Raw genomic sequence first — 14,449 nt, forward strand, 5'->3', positions numbered from 1 at the left:
TTCATTGCTGCACGCAGGCTTTCTCTAGTTGCAGCGAGCAGGGGCTACTCTTCGTTGCGGTACATGAGCTTCTCATTGCAGTGGCTTCTCTTGTGGAGCATGGGCTATAGGCGCACGGCCTTCAGTAGTTGTGGCACATGGGCTCAGCAGTTGTGGCTCACGGGCTCTAGAGTGCAGGCTCGGTAGCTGAGGAACACGGGCTTAGTTCCTCCAAAGCGTGTGGGATCTTTTTTTGTTGTTTTTTTTTTTTTTTAGATGTTGGGGGTAGGAGTTTATTAATTTATTTATTTATTTATTTTTGCTGTGTTCGGTCTTCGTTTCTGTGCGAGAGCTTTCTCTAGTTGTGGCAAGTTGGGGCCACTCTTCATCGCGGTGCACAGGCTTGTCACTATCACAGCCTCTCTTGTTGCGGAGCACAGGCTCCAGACACACAGGCTCAGTAGTTGTGGCTCACGGGCCCAGCCGCTCCGCATGTGGGATCTTCCCAGACCAGGGCTCAAACCCGTGTCCCCTGCATTAGCAGGCAGATTCTCAATCACTGCTCCACCAGGGAAGCCCCGCGTGTGGGATCTTGCCGGACCAGGGCTTGAACCCATTGTCCCCTGCATTGGCAGGCGGATTCTCAGCCGCTGCGCCACCAGGGAAGTCTGTTTAAATCTTCTGATAGATAAACCCAAGGTAAGCCACTGCTACTGAGGGCCAAAACCAAGGCAAGTTTCTATGCCAGTTTCTCAGGCATCACTAGACAAGCCCAAATGCATAAATCCAAATGTTTTGAGGACAAGGTCACCACTACCCATCCTGGCACCAGCCAGCTGCTCCAAGAACTCAGCCAAGATGCTGCTGAGGAATCAGGAGTGGTAGTTGGCTTGTGCCTGCCCCTAACTTACAAAAGATCAGAAGCCTCTCCCTTCATGAAGTGCTCCCAACCAGCACATGAAGTGCTGGTTGTTATAAGTGTCCAAACATGTTCCAGAGTTCCAAAATAGTTTATTGCAATTGATCTTTCCAGCTTAATGGTTGACTCAGCAGAGTGACTGACCCCAGATCTTTGTAGCCTGTCATTTTGCTTGTTGTTACACCTACTCTGTATTTTTAAGTAATGTCATTAGGTGCATACCTATTTAGGATTGTTAATGTCTCCTTGATTAATTGACTTGTATCATCATAGAATATCCTTCTTTTTCCTCTGGTAATTCTTATTGTCTTGAAGTTCACTCTGTCTAATATGAATATAGCCCCGCCAGTTTTCTTATTATTAGTGTTTGTGCGAGGCAGTTCTTAATGTCAACCTATTTCTATTTAATATACATCTCTATAAATTGCTTTTTAAAATACAATCCGAAAATCTCAGACTTCTATTTAGAGTGTTTAAGACCATTAATATATAATGCAAATATTGACTTTTTCGGTTTAAAGCCTACTGTTTAATTTGTTTTACTGTTTATCTCCTCTACTTTTTCCTTCGCTTCTCCTTTCCTGCCTCTTTTGGGTTGATTGAGTTTTACATGTTTTTTTTTTTTAATTGAAAATTAAAATTTTCCTGTCTCCTCTTGTTTTTTGTTTGTTTTGTTTTGATTTTTGGTATAACTATATTTTTTCAAATGGTTACTCTAGGGAAAACAATATGCTTTCTCAGCTTATCAGTTTATCTTGCATTACTGTCATACCAATTCATAATAATGTAAGAACATTATAACTCCCATCCTTTGTGCAATTGTCATGTATTTTACTTCTACATGTAAATATAGGTAACATTTTTGCTTTAAGCAATCAACGGTCTCTTAAAGGAAAAATAGTATATTTACCTACATACTTACTATTTCCAGCGCTCTTCATTCCTTCCTGTAGACATGAATTTTTATCTAACTGGCATCATTTTCCTTTTAGCCCGAAGAACTTTTACCATTTTTTTTTATAGTACAGGTCTACAAGTAATGAATTCTCTCGACATTCAGTTATCCTGAAATAATTTTATTTCATTTTCACTTTTGAAAAATATTTCCCCCACATAATGTTAAGACAGATTTTCTTTCTTTCAGCACTTTAAAAATGTTATTCCACTGTCATGTTCTTTTTTCCTGATAAAAAGTCAGCTATCATTTATTCTTTTCTTTTTTAAAATAAATTTAATTATTTATTTATTTTTTGCTTTGTTGGGTCTTCATTGCTGCATGCAGGCTTTCTCTAGCTGTGGCGAACAGGGGCTACTCTTCAGCGTGGTGCACAGGCTTCTCATTGTGGTGGCTTCTCTTGTTGCGGAGCACAGGCTCTATGCACGCAGGCTTCAGTAGCTGTGGCACGTGGGCTCAGTAGTTGTGGCTCACGGGCTCTAGAGCGCAGGCTCAGTAGTTATGGTGCAGGGGCTTAGTTGCTCTGCGGCATGTGGGATCTTCCCGGACCGGGGCTCGACCCCATGTCCCCTGCATTGGCAGGCGGATTCTTAACCACTGCGCCACCAGGGAAGTCCTCAGCTATCACTCTTATTGTTATTTCTGTGTATGGTATGTCTTTTTTGTTTTCCTGACTACTTTTTAAAGATTATCTTTGGTTTTCAGCATTTGACTATGACGTGCCTAGGTGTGACCTTCTTTGTATTTATCCTGCATGTGTGTGTGTGTGTTTGTGTGCGCGCATGCGTGTGCATGTGCGTGCGCTGGTTTGGGGGTGGGGGGTAACACACAGTGAGGCCGGACAAAGATCAAGAGAAAAGCTAGAAGAGTTTTACAGTTTTATCACACTTCACACCATGCAGGACCACTCGGGGGAAACACTAGAGTTGGTCACCAGGAAGAAGGCAAGGCAGGAACTGTGGGCAAGAGCTTTGTGGTTTCCCCAGGAATGAATGGGTGAGGCGAGGTAAGACTGGCTAATTTGAATATTTCAATAAGCTTTGGAGCATAGGAGCTGTCCCTGCATGTCTGGTCTTGGGCGATTAGGGTGGGTATATATAGTATATAGTATATAGTGGCCCAGAGTTGAAGAGTCCGATAAGTGAAGTGGTTGAGGGTGTGGACTAGATTGGCTGTTTAAGAGAACTGACTGGCCTTTAGCCAGGGCCAAAACTGGGTCAAGAGAGCATTTTTAAGAAACTGTATTCTGGAGTCACTGAGGCTCTTGGACCCACGATTTATTTTTAATCACACCTTGACAATTGTTGGCCAGTATTTCTCCAAACCTATTTGTTAAACTGCTCAATACTACCTCGCAGGTTATTACATATATTCATTTATTATTTTTCTCAATCGTTTTTCCCTCTTTGCTCTTCAATTTGGATAATTTCCATGAACCTGTCTTCAAGTTCTCTGATCCTTTTTATTTTTTTTGCAGTGTTTAATCTTAAGCCTACCCATGAAATTGGTTTTTAAAACTTTCATCTCTCCTAAAATTCCCCACATCTTCATCCTTTGTATATATCCATTCCTATTGTTTCTTTAACATATTTATAATTATTTCATTTTTTAATAAATTTTATTTATTTTTGGCTGCAGTTGGGTCTTCGTTGCTGTGTGCAGGCTTTCTCCAGTTGCAGTGAGCAGGGGCTGCTCTTCATTGCGGCACGTGGGCTTCTCACTGCGGTGGCTTCTCTTGTTGTGGAGCACGGGCTCCAGGTGCACAGGCTCTAGGCACACAGTCGTTGTGGCTCGCTGGCTATCGAGCGCAGGCTCAGTAGCTGTGGCACACGGGCTTAGTTGCTCCACGGCATGTAGGATCTTCCCGGACTGGCATCGAACCTGTGTCCCCTGCATTAGCAGGGGGTTTCTTAACCATTGCACCACCAGGGAAGTCCCTATAATTATTTTAAAATTCTTATTCAATAATTTCAACATCTTGGTTGCCTGCAGATCTCTTGATTTTTTCCCCCTTGTTTTTGTGTCCTATATTCATTCCTGTTTCTTACGTCTGATTTGTGATTGTATACTGGATATTCTGAGTGATATATTGTAGAGACTCTGGATTCATTAATTTTCCCATGAAAACTGTTGAGTTGTCGTAGGGAGTTAAGTTCCTATTGGATCACCTTGATTCTTCGAAGGCTTGACTTTACACTTGATTAGAGTGGTTCTATTTTAGTTTTGCCCTTAGTCCTAGGGCCTAGACCCGAGTTCAGCGGAAAGTCCCAAATATTTACTGAGCCTCTCTAACTTGGTGGGACATAATGCCAAACTTTTCCTCCCCAGCACCAGACATCTGCTGAGCTTTTCCAGCCTTCCAGCTGTTGCTTTGTTTGGCCCTCTTGGAATCCTGCTTTGTTCAAGTATAATTTAGGAGTCAGCCAAGGATTTGAGGGGAGTATGCATGTCAAATTCAAAGCTCTGTGGCTTCCTTTCTGGGATTCTCCGCCTTCAATTTCCAGCTGCTTGGGCAGCCTCTGAACTCTGACTTGGTTCCTCAGCCCTGTAGAACAGCCACTTTTTGTTTTATTCCCTGTGGGCCACATGAGGAATAGTTGCTTAAATGTGGATCTTATCCAGTGTGTTTGTTTCTCTTCTTTCAGTGGTTGAGTCCCCTCCAGTTTTTGCCTGTCTCTGGTCACTTTCCAGTGCATTTCAACAATGTATATAGTTACTGGTTGGTCTGATACAATGCTCTTGCCACTGATGGAAGCCAGACTATAATCCAACTTCTTTTTACCTCTTTATCTGGTTGATGGTTATACAAGTGTGTTTACTTTGAAAATCTATCAAGGTGTATGTCTATGTACTTGTACCTTCAAATGCTATACATCAATAGTAATTTTCTTACAAGAAAAAAGTGATTTCATGTGGGCACCCAGTTTAAAACCCCTCAGGGGCTTTCTGGTGGCTCTGGATCAACTCAGATCCCCACTCCAGCACCTCACTCCTGGCCATGACTCCAGCCCCAGAGGTTCATTTGCAGCTCCTTAAATGAGATACACCAGCTCTCCATCCTCCCTGTATCCCCACCTCCCTCATTCTACATAGATAATGCCTACTGATTCCCCAAACTTGAGTTTAAGCATCCTCTCCTTGTAGAAGCGTTTCCTGACCACCAAATCCCTCCTTCCCTCCTCCACCGTAGGTGCCCTCTGTCATGTTCTCACAGCCACAAGGTCCCTCTGCCCAACCTCCACCTCTGCAAGCGCTCCCATTACACCAGCTTGCAGTGTCCAGTGAGCACCTGAATGGCAGGAACCGTATCTTCAACCTCACATCCAGCCCCAGTGTAGGAGCTCAGAGAATTTGCAAAATGAACCAAGTCCAGGCCATCCTTCCTGTTATGGTTAGTGCTTCTGGGGCAGCTTGCCTGCCAGATCCTGCCTGGGGCAGTTCCCCAAACTTGGGGACCTAGGAGAGGCCTGGGTGCTCCCCTGAGAATCTAGAGAATTGGCTGCACCTGGACCAGCTGCTCACCAGACAAGGCGTTCAGGTAAAGCTCTTCCTCCTGTCCAGGCCTGCTGCATCCGTCAGATGGAGGGATGGAACTTCGAGCTCTAAGGACTTACCTTTCCTAAGCATAAAAGCTGAATGACGGACCAGACGGTTTTAAAGAAGAGAAGGAAAAGTTTATTGTGTTGAGCAGACCTTATTTTCATTATAGTACCAGAAAATTCGTTATCAATCCATTTCAGGTGCAGAGGGCCCTGCAGACATTTACTGCCCCGGTGCTTGTTCCCAAGCAAGGGGCAGCGCCTGGACCTTTGTTGCATTTAATGGAACAGGATTACAGTAAAATAGGAGAGTTACAAAGTTTTTTTTTTTTTTAAGTACACTGTTTCTTTAAAAATTCTAATATTTTTCTTTGTTTTTCCATGTTTACCTTATTATTAGCAAAAACAACTGGTTGGAAACCACCGTACTTGATAATCTTTTCTCAAATTGCTGACCTTAGGTTAATGTATTTTGCTATTTTTATTCTGAAGAGGAATTATGTCCATTTCTCTGGAAATCTAAAAGGTGACACGTAAGGCAATGCATAAATTACAGGTGGGATGAAGGCCTTGGCTCAAACCCTAACTTGTGTCCTACTTAAATCTGCCGCATTTGGCCTCTGTGTTGCTAGGTAATTGGATAAGACTCAGGAGATGGCCTCACTTTCGGACTGCTTCTGGGGAGCATGCAGGTGCCTGAAGCTGATTTCGTGGTTTGTTTTTATAAGCTGTCAGCACTCAGTGACACCCTGAGAGGGAGAGATCCTCTACTCAGTGCCCTGACTCACCGCCACCCAGAAGCGTCATTTCTGTATTAGATTGAGAGATCAAAGACCAAATAATGAAAGAGAAATTGGTATCCTCCAGATACTCTGAAGTACCAAGAAAGACCTGAGTTAATGACGTCGAATTTGTGGAATTCAGTCAGGTTATTACCAAAGTCCTGATAAAGATCCTTGCTCACTATAGCAAGACTGGGAAAATAGGAATTTAAATTAAAAAGGTTATCCCACCACACTAGACACAAAACAGCAACACTCAGGTTGATTAACCCTTATCATCCCACGTGTCCCCATAAAATCAAATGCTTAAAAAACTAATTATTAAAATTACGCAATGGAATATATTTAAATAACTTTGCACACAATACACCCTCCATTGTTACCGAGAGAAAACTTTGCCAAAACATTTCCACTTCCATGATATTTGATACGACAGCACGAACATTTTACTCAGAAAAATGCACGAGATGTCCTCTGGAAACCCTTGAGTTGAATTATTTCTTTTAATCATCCATGGCAATTTCAGGAAAAAAACAAAACTGCTTTCAAGTAGCCAAATCTACTCCCAAGGGGGTGTCAGGGAGGAGGAACCACCTTATACTCGCTGCTGTGAGGGCGGGGTCTGACCCGTTCCAAGTTACGAGGTCAGTAAAGTGGAATTCCCAGCCAAAGGAAACTGGGATTTTCATTTCCCTTCCAGTCTCTTCTGGAAACCGCACTGCTGTCCCTGGCCATCAGCCCTTCACGCAGCAACCCTGCAACCAGACAGACATTGTTCGTTCCATCAGACCTTTCACAGGGCTCATGATATGAAGGCGTGAGGACAGCAGAGTCGATTAAGCTCCTTTCTTGGAAACTACTACCTGGTTTTTATGAGATCTTTGCTCCCCCCCCGCCCCCCGAGCTGAGCTCACACAGTATGTGGGCCTACCAGATGCACGTGCGCTTGGTAGGCAGGCAAACAGCTCTACGTTTCAATTTGAAGTGCCATTTTGACAGGTTCAGCACGCCCTCAGGCGTGTGGAAAACTGCTGCACCAGCGCTCTCAGCGTGGCAAGTATTCAGGACGCTTTTAAACGAAAACACAGGCACGTCCCCGCAGCTCTGAGAGCAGGCCGCGTGCACCCGTTCTGACCTCCATCAAATACCACTGTTCGCAGGACATAAAGACCCACACTGTTGCGTGTTGTTCTGATGTGTCACATTATGTCACATCGCTCTGGCACTGACTCAGAAAGAAAAAGTTTCCACTATGGCATGATGAAGGGGAAAGAAATCCATTACGTATGAAAAGATGGTTGAAAACAACGTACTGCGAGGAGTTTCCAGAAGCTTGCACTTCTCGGTGAAATCAGTTCGTGTTTCTTGTGAAAAATCTCTATTTTTCCCGTCACAATTTGCTTTCATACGGTAGAGAGAACAAAGCTGACCAAGACCGAATTTTAGTGGCGGTATCATTTCCCAGGGCACTAGAGATAGAGGTTCGTTTTGGAAGTTGCTCATGCCACGCGAACCAAGATATTCCTGGCACGAGAAGGAGGGCCCTAGGCCATTTCAGAAGCAAGCGGGGTCTCGCATGTTTAGATTCAACTGTTAATAAGACTTAAATATAGGGTGGTGACAAAGAAGGGGCAACGAGGACACACACACACTACACAAAATGGATTTCACCTCCTCATGTACGATACGCGTCAGAGCCCAGGCAGAAAGACGTGGAAAGGTGGCCTGTTCCACGTCCCAAGGGAACCAGCGTTTAGAAAGCATATCCCAGTGACTTTTGTTATTTCCCGCTCAACCTCCCAGAAGATGAAGTGGGAAAACGCACAACTGCTCCCGTGGTTGTAGACATAAGTGGCGGCGGCAGTGGCAGCCTCTCTGAAGGCTTAATTAACCCTCAGATGGACCTGAGTGAATGTTTTCCACTCTCATTGATTCTATCCCTTTAGCTGCTCTGACCCGGGGAGGAACAGCGTGGGGGGAACTCACGCTAGAGCCTTTGTCAACAGCGACACCTCTGAGGGACCTTTAACGGTCTTGGATCGATTTACCTAAAAATCGTTCGGGCTCCCTCCTCCCCAGTTTTTTAATGGACCTACGAAAGCACGCTCAAAAGCTCCCTTGGACTAAGAGACTCCCGAGCTAACTGGCATGTGAATATAGAAAACATTAATTCCTCGATATTTGTCCTAAGACTTTGGAAGGAGGCACACAGTGCTCCGCTGCCGTGCCCTGCAGCCTGGGCAGCCGGGGGGCAGGACCTGCAGCCTTTCAGCCACGCAGGCCGACAGCACCTGCAAGACTCCTCGTGGGCGCCTCCCGGCCCTGCCCACCCAGCAGGAAAGGCTGCTGCGGAAGCGCCCTTCTGGGCTGCTGAAGTGAAGACACGAAAAGCCATGACCAAAGGGCCAAACCTGCTTCAAGATGCAACTCTGTGGAGTCAGAACGGGTGGAACGCTGGCAATTTCTGCAAGTCAAAGGCAGCCCACCACACTAAACTAAAAGGAATATAGAACAGTGTATAGAAAAAAGGGAATTATACAAGCAGAATCTCTCCCGATCTCAGATCTGGGAGTCTTCCGTAGAGAAAAGTCAAAGCCAACTTCCCCTGGGTCTGAGAGACGAAAATCCTGTGGAGAAGAAGAGGGTAAATGATGCGGTGACCTTCCTGAGGGAGCCCTGAGCCCTTCAGGATGGATCACTAGAGGGGCTTACTATGGCTGTATCCAGTAAGGAAATAATAGACTTCTTTTTTAAGAAAGTGGGAAGAGAAAAGCAAAGACTTTCACAAATTAAAAAACTGCTTACAAAACAATTACTTAAAAAGTTCACTGGGGCTGGGTGGAGAATAAGGATAACGTCTTCATTTCCAATTAGTCACAACGGTACCGACGGTCTATAAAAGAGAACGGCCGATCTCCGGCCCTCCTTGCCCTCACCCCAGCGTTCCAGAGCCTCCTACTCCTGACATTTTCCCTACCCTCAGCCCAACCCACCCCCATCCTAACCCCAAATTAACCTGCCCCGAGCTGAGCCTGAAGACACATGATTGTTGGCTGGGTTTCAATTTGACAGTGAACCTGATGCTGGGGAAGGGCACAGGGGAACGCTGGCGCAAACCCCGAGGTGCGCAGACCTTGGGCAAAGCTTCTGACGGCCGATGTGGGCGGCACCTGCCCTGCGGCCCAGGCTGCAGACTGAGCTCCGCTGCCCATAGGCTGAGGTAAGGAAGGACGCGGTGGCTCTGGCTGGTGGCTTCCCGAGACACTGTGGCACGTGTGGGCTCCTGGGTGTGAGCACCACAGGGCTCGTTTTCTTCCAGTTGCCTCTGCCATCTTCCCTTCTGGTTAGAAGCCTGCTCTTTATAGAGTCCCCCAAAGATCAGCCCCTTGTCTTCCTCTGAGGTATGAATCCAGTGGAGCCTTGACTCCAGAGATCCAGAGCCGCCAGCGTGCAGGAGTCAGAATGAACGGTGCAGCACACCTGCCCAGCCAGTTCATCAGCAGTTGTATAGACAGATTGGAAAAAGCTAGCATTTAATATAAAAAGTGTTCTTCAAATGGTGTCATTCCCTATCCTCCTCTGGAGATCATAATTCTTCACGTTTCTGAGGTCCTACGGAAAAGGAGAACAATTGAAAAGAAAAAAAATTATTGTCAAGTTATAAAAGTACAGACTAGGGACTTCCCTGGCGGTCCAGTGGTGAAGAATCCGCCTTCCAACGCAGGGGACGCGGGTTCGCTCCCTGGTTGGGGAACTAAGATCCCACACGCCACGGGGCAACTAAGCCCGTGCGCCTGAGCCCGCGTGCTGCCAACTACAGAGCCCACGCGCCCTGGAGCCTACGCGTCCCAACTAAGAGCCCACAGGCTGAAACGAAAGATCCCGAGTGTTGCAATGAAGACCCGACACAGCCAAAAAAAAAAAAAGTACAGACGAGGCATTTTCTGGTACGAAACCTATTATTTGTGCCCCTACCTCCGCTGTATCTCTCTTTTTAAATTTTTAGGAGCTTTGATTTAGTGTGTTTGTGTTACATTTTGAAAGCAAAAACAAAGTAAAAAAGACATTTTTATTTTTAAGAACATGGAAACTACCTGCATACCCCTAACTCCATCTAAATATTGTTTTCACAAGTACAATATTTATTTCTAGGAAAAATGCATATATTTTTAGTCAGGATTCTTCTTTTTTTTACTTAATAACATATAAACATTTTCCTATGTAGCAGTGTAGCTCATTTACTATTTTCTATTTTTGGGTGTTTAAAACTGTTTGTTAATGCCTTTGGTGTACAAGTAATAATAAAATAAATTTCTCCATGTATATAACTTTCTTCTTGTATTGAATTATTTCTTTCAAGGTAAATTCTCAAGAGAGAGAAATTACTGGGGATATAAGCATTTTAATGGCTCCTGATGATCGACTGACTGCCTTCTAACAAGGATTGTTCTAGTGCACAAAGCTTCAGCAAGGTTCATCACCGTCTCCCTCAACAAATGGCATTATCAATATGTACGTTTTTTTCTATGTAGCATGTATTAATGATATTCCTTTAATTTGATTACTGTTTCCTCAAATTCATTTATATTTGTGTTTCCCTCTTATTTAAACAGTATGTCTACATTCTTTGCCCATTTATCTATGGAAATCCTTGAGGTTTTACTCATGAACTTAATTATTTTTATGGTGAATATCCAACCTTTTAGCTGTGATTTTAATATCATGCCATAGTCTTCAGAATCACTCAAGATCCATGTTCTATAATTGCTTTTTGAGAATTCGTTTTGAGCTGAATAAATTAAAATCCAGAGCCCAGCTTATTAATGCGTTTACAAAAGGTCACTTTTGTATTCTACTGATTTTTTAGAATGGCTACCATTCGAGATGTACATATAGTGGGGAAAACATTATATGAAGATTTAGTCCTTAGAATACTTTTTTTCAAATCAATACGTTCTCTGTCTTGATCCTAAATGGGTTCATTCACTAGTGCCTGGACAGATTTAATTAAAAACCAAGGAATCTGACAAGAGATCCCCCAAATAATGTCAGGTTTGGCTTGTGTATCACAAAACTCATGAACCTAAATAACAATAATCACAGTGAAAGCAGTCTTTCTTCAAAAAAAGAAAGAAAGAGAAAGAAAGAAGAAAAAAAGGGCAGCAATTGCATTAATAAATACGGTTTAGAACCCAGCTGAATAAGGAAAGTGAACAATATACACTAGCAGATGTCAGGATGGAAGGATTAAATAACTGTTTCTTCTAGTCCTTTTATTCATTATTCTGCTCTTGCAACAAACAGAAATCAGACAGGCCAAGAAGTACTTGCCTAAAGCCAAGAGGCTGTACGTACCTTCTCGGCTCGGTTCTTGTGCCGGTGCGTCTTTATGAAGTGCTCCTGTTTCCTTCTCCTCCTGAAAGCGTGTCTGTAGCTGTTTGATCTCCTGATCATAGTCCTGCCACTCTGGGACAATTCGAACAGCAGCCTCCAGCTTGGGCTCTTTGGTCATTGGATTATTACACTGTGAAAACCAAAATAACACACTTTAACTGAGCTGAAGGAAGGGTATGTTACACAGAATTCAAAGGTGTTTCTGTTCTTGGGTTACAAGTCCTTACTGGACAAAAAGAACAATACAGAGGAAGCAAACGATATTAGCAGAAGCAGTGTGGTAGTGAGTGGGCTGTACAAAGCTTCTGCAAAGAAGCTGCGGAGCGCTACTGGAAGGCAGGAAAAGAAACACTGGAAACGTTACAAGGCAGAGTGATCTGGAAGATCAGTGGAACTTCACCAATTCTAAGTAGTGAAAACAACCCCATCACATACTGGAGGATTTGGCTTCCTGCTGAGGTTGCTGTAAGAAGTTCTGCAGTCCCTGAACTACACAGTTAAAGAGAAAGACTAAATTATCTAGTCCTCCATCAGACTGGACGAAGATGCAGAAAAGAGCCGCCGACAACTTACCAAATCAATTGTTTTTGCCCTTTTCTTAGAGGCATCGTCACACCATGTTTCACACCAAAGCCATTCTTGAGGGAGTGATTTAATTGGCACCTGGTGGATCATGTTATTGGGCAAATCCTGTTCGGAAGAGAAGATAAAAACACAACAATCTAAAGTTCTAGGGGAATAAACAACAAGGTCCTACTGTAGAGCAGAGGGAACTATATTCAATATCCTGTGATAAACCATAATGGAAAAGAATATGAAAAAGAAAAAATATACATATGTATAACTGAATCACTTTGCATTACAGCAGAAATTTAACACATTGTAAATCAACTATACTTCAATAAAATAGAAAAGAAAATGTTTAGAAATAAAGTCCTAGGGGAAATTTAAATAAATGCACAGCAAATTAGCTGCTCATTACATATCACATGTCAATCACAAATTTTTAAAACAGAAAGGGTCAGTACGAAAAACCTTAGAGAAACTAAAATATTTATTTCCGGTGTTTTTAAAAACCACATAGTTTAGAGGATCCATAAAATATCTACCCACAATAAGCATCTGAAAAACTTTAGCTTAAAACTCACAAGTAGCCCGCATGTAGATTCCCTCCATGAGGGCAATTCTAAGAAAAACAGTACTGCCTTCTAAAAGCCAATTAAGCATCGAGTGTGGCTCTTGTACTTCAAGGTTTTGCTTAAAGGAAGCTCTGAATCCACCTTGTCTACTGAGGCTTGATCCCAAGTAGATGAAGCCCACATGTTTTCTAGCCAGCTGTACTCTATGCTTTGAAGCTTTTCTCTCAGGAAAACTTGTGCGTTTGACACAATAAAACGTTCCATTGTCCAAAGACACAAACAACCAATACGATCCGATAATTTCACTTCTGGGTATATACACAAAAGAACTGAAAGCAGAGACTCAAACGGATACCTGTACACCGATGTTCATAGAGGCATTATTCACAAGTCAAAAGATGGAAATAAGCCAAATGTCCATCAACAGATGAATAGCCAAACAAAATGTATATACATACAATGAAATAGTATTTGATCTTAACAGGAAGAAAAGTTAAGATACATGCTACATGCATGGATGAATCTTGAAAACATTATGCTAAGTGAAATAAAACAAACACAAAAGGAAAAATATTGTATGATTCCAAAAGTACCTGGAATAAGCAAATGCATACTGACAGAAAATAGAATAGAGGTCACCAGGGGCTGGGGGCAGGAGAAAAGGGGGGTTAACTGTTTAATGGGTACAGAGTTTCTGTTTGGGATGATGAAACAGTTCTGGAGATGGACAGCTGCACACTGTGAAAGTACTTAATCCCACTGAACATTTAAAAATAGTTAAAATGGTAAATTTTACCACAGTAAAAAATAATCAAGGTAAAATACAGATACCTTCGGACAACAAAAACTGAATTTGTTACTAGTGAACACTAAGTAAAGGACCATCTTCAGGCAGAAGGAAAATGATCCAATATGGAAGCCCAGAAATGCAGGGAAGAATGCAGAGTAACCAAAAGGGTAACTATGTGAGTTAGTTCAAATTTAAATAGATACCGACTGTATTAAAGAAGAATAACTTCTTCTGGGGTTTAAAATATAGACAGATCTAAAATACATGGCAACAAAATATTTAGGTTGAGATAAGGATAAATGGAGTAATGAGTTCTAAGACAATGACACTCAAAATGTAGTCTGTGGACTGGCAGCACAGTTTGCTAGGAATGCAGATTCTAAGGCCCAACCATATACCTACTGAATCAGCCTGTGGGGGATGGGGCCCAGGGATTAAGGCTTTAATAAGTCTTCAGGTGATTTTTTTATATATGCTAAAATTTGAGAAGAACTGTTCTGATGTTTTTGCACTGTCTGGTAGATGAGTAAAATACACTAATTAATATTAGCCTTTGCACTGTCTGGTAGATGAGTAAAATACACTAATTAACATTAGCCTTTGCAAAGTGAGAAATGCATACTGTAATCTCTAGGCTAATCATTAAAAAATTATTTTAAGTGTATAGTTTAATAGAGGGAAAATGGAATTACGAAAAACTCCTCAATCAATCTGAAGGAAACTGACTAAGGAGAAAAAAGAAATACAGGACATATGGAATAAGCAGGAGGACTATGGAGAAGCCAAACTTGTTGGTGATTACATTAACTATGAATGGACTAATGTTCAAATTAAATGACTGTCACAACCACACGAAAAAACAAACCAATATAAGCTATTTGTAAGAAACAGAACTGAAACATAAGGATAAAGAATGATTGAGGGGCTTCCCTGGTGGCGCAGTGATTGAGAG

The 14,449-nt window shown here is 42.7% G+C and overlaps 1 protein-coding gene across 1 annotated transcript in view; it reads right to left on the reverse strand.

Moving 5' to 3' along the window:
- Window positions 1-5,505: 5,505 nt before the first annotated feature.
- The window catches only part of UGGT1 (UDP-glucose glycoprotein glucosyltransferase 1), a 99,613-nt gene continuing 90,669 nt past the window's right edge, over window positions 5,506-14,449 (reverse strand). The window contains exons 39-41 of the mRNA XM_082631385.1: window positions 12,142-12,258; window positions 11,530-11,698; window positions 5,506-9,786 (exon numbers count right to left, since the gene is read on the reverse strand). Of these exons, the coding sequence (XP_082487511.1) occupies window positions 9,761-9,786; window positions 11,530-11,698; window positions 12,142-12,258 (312 nt within the window). The 3' untranslated portion in view covers window positions 5,506-9,760. The remainder of the gene's footprint in view (window positions 9,787-11,529; window positions 11,699-12,141; window positions 12,259-14,449) is intronic.

The sequence above is a fragment of the Mesoplodon mirus genome, assembly GCF_964341445.2.
Source record: "Mesoplodon mirus genome assembly, chromosome: 8".
In the NCBI taxonomy this organism is placed as follows: Eukaryota; Metazoa; Chordata; class Mammalia; order Artiodactyla; family Ziphiidae; genus Mesoplodon; species Mesoplodon mirus.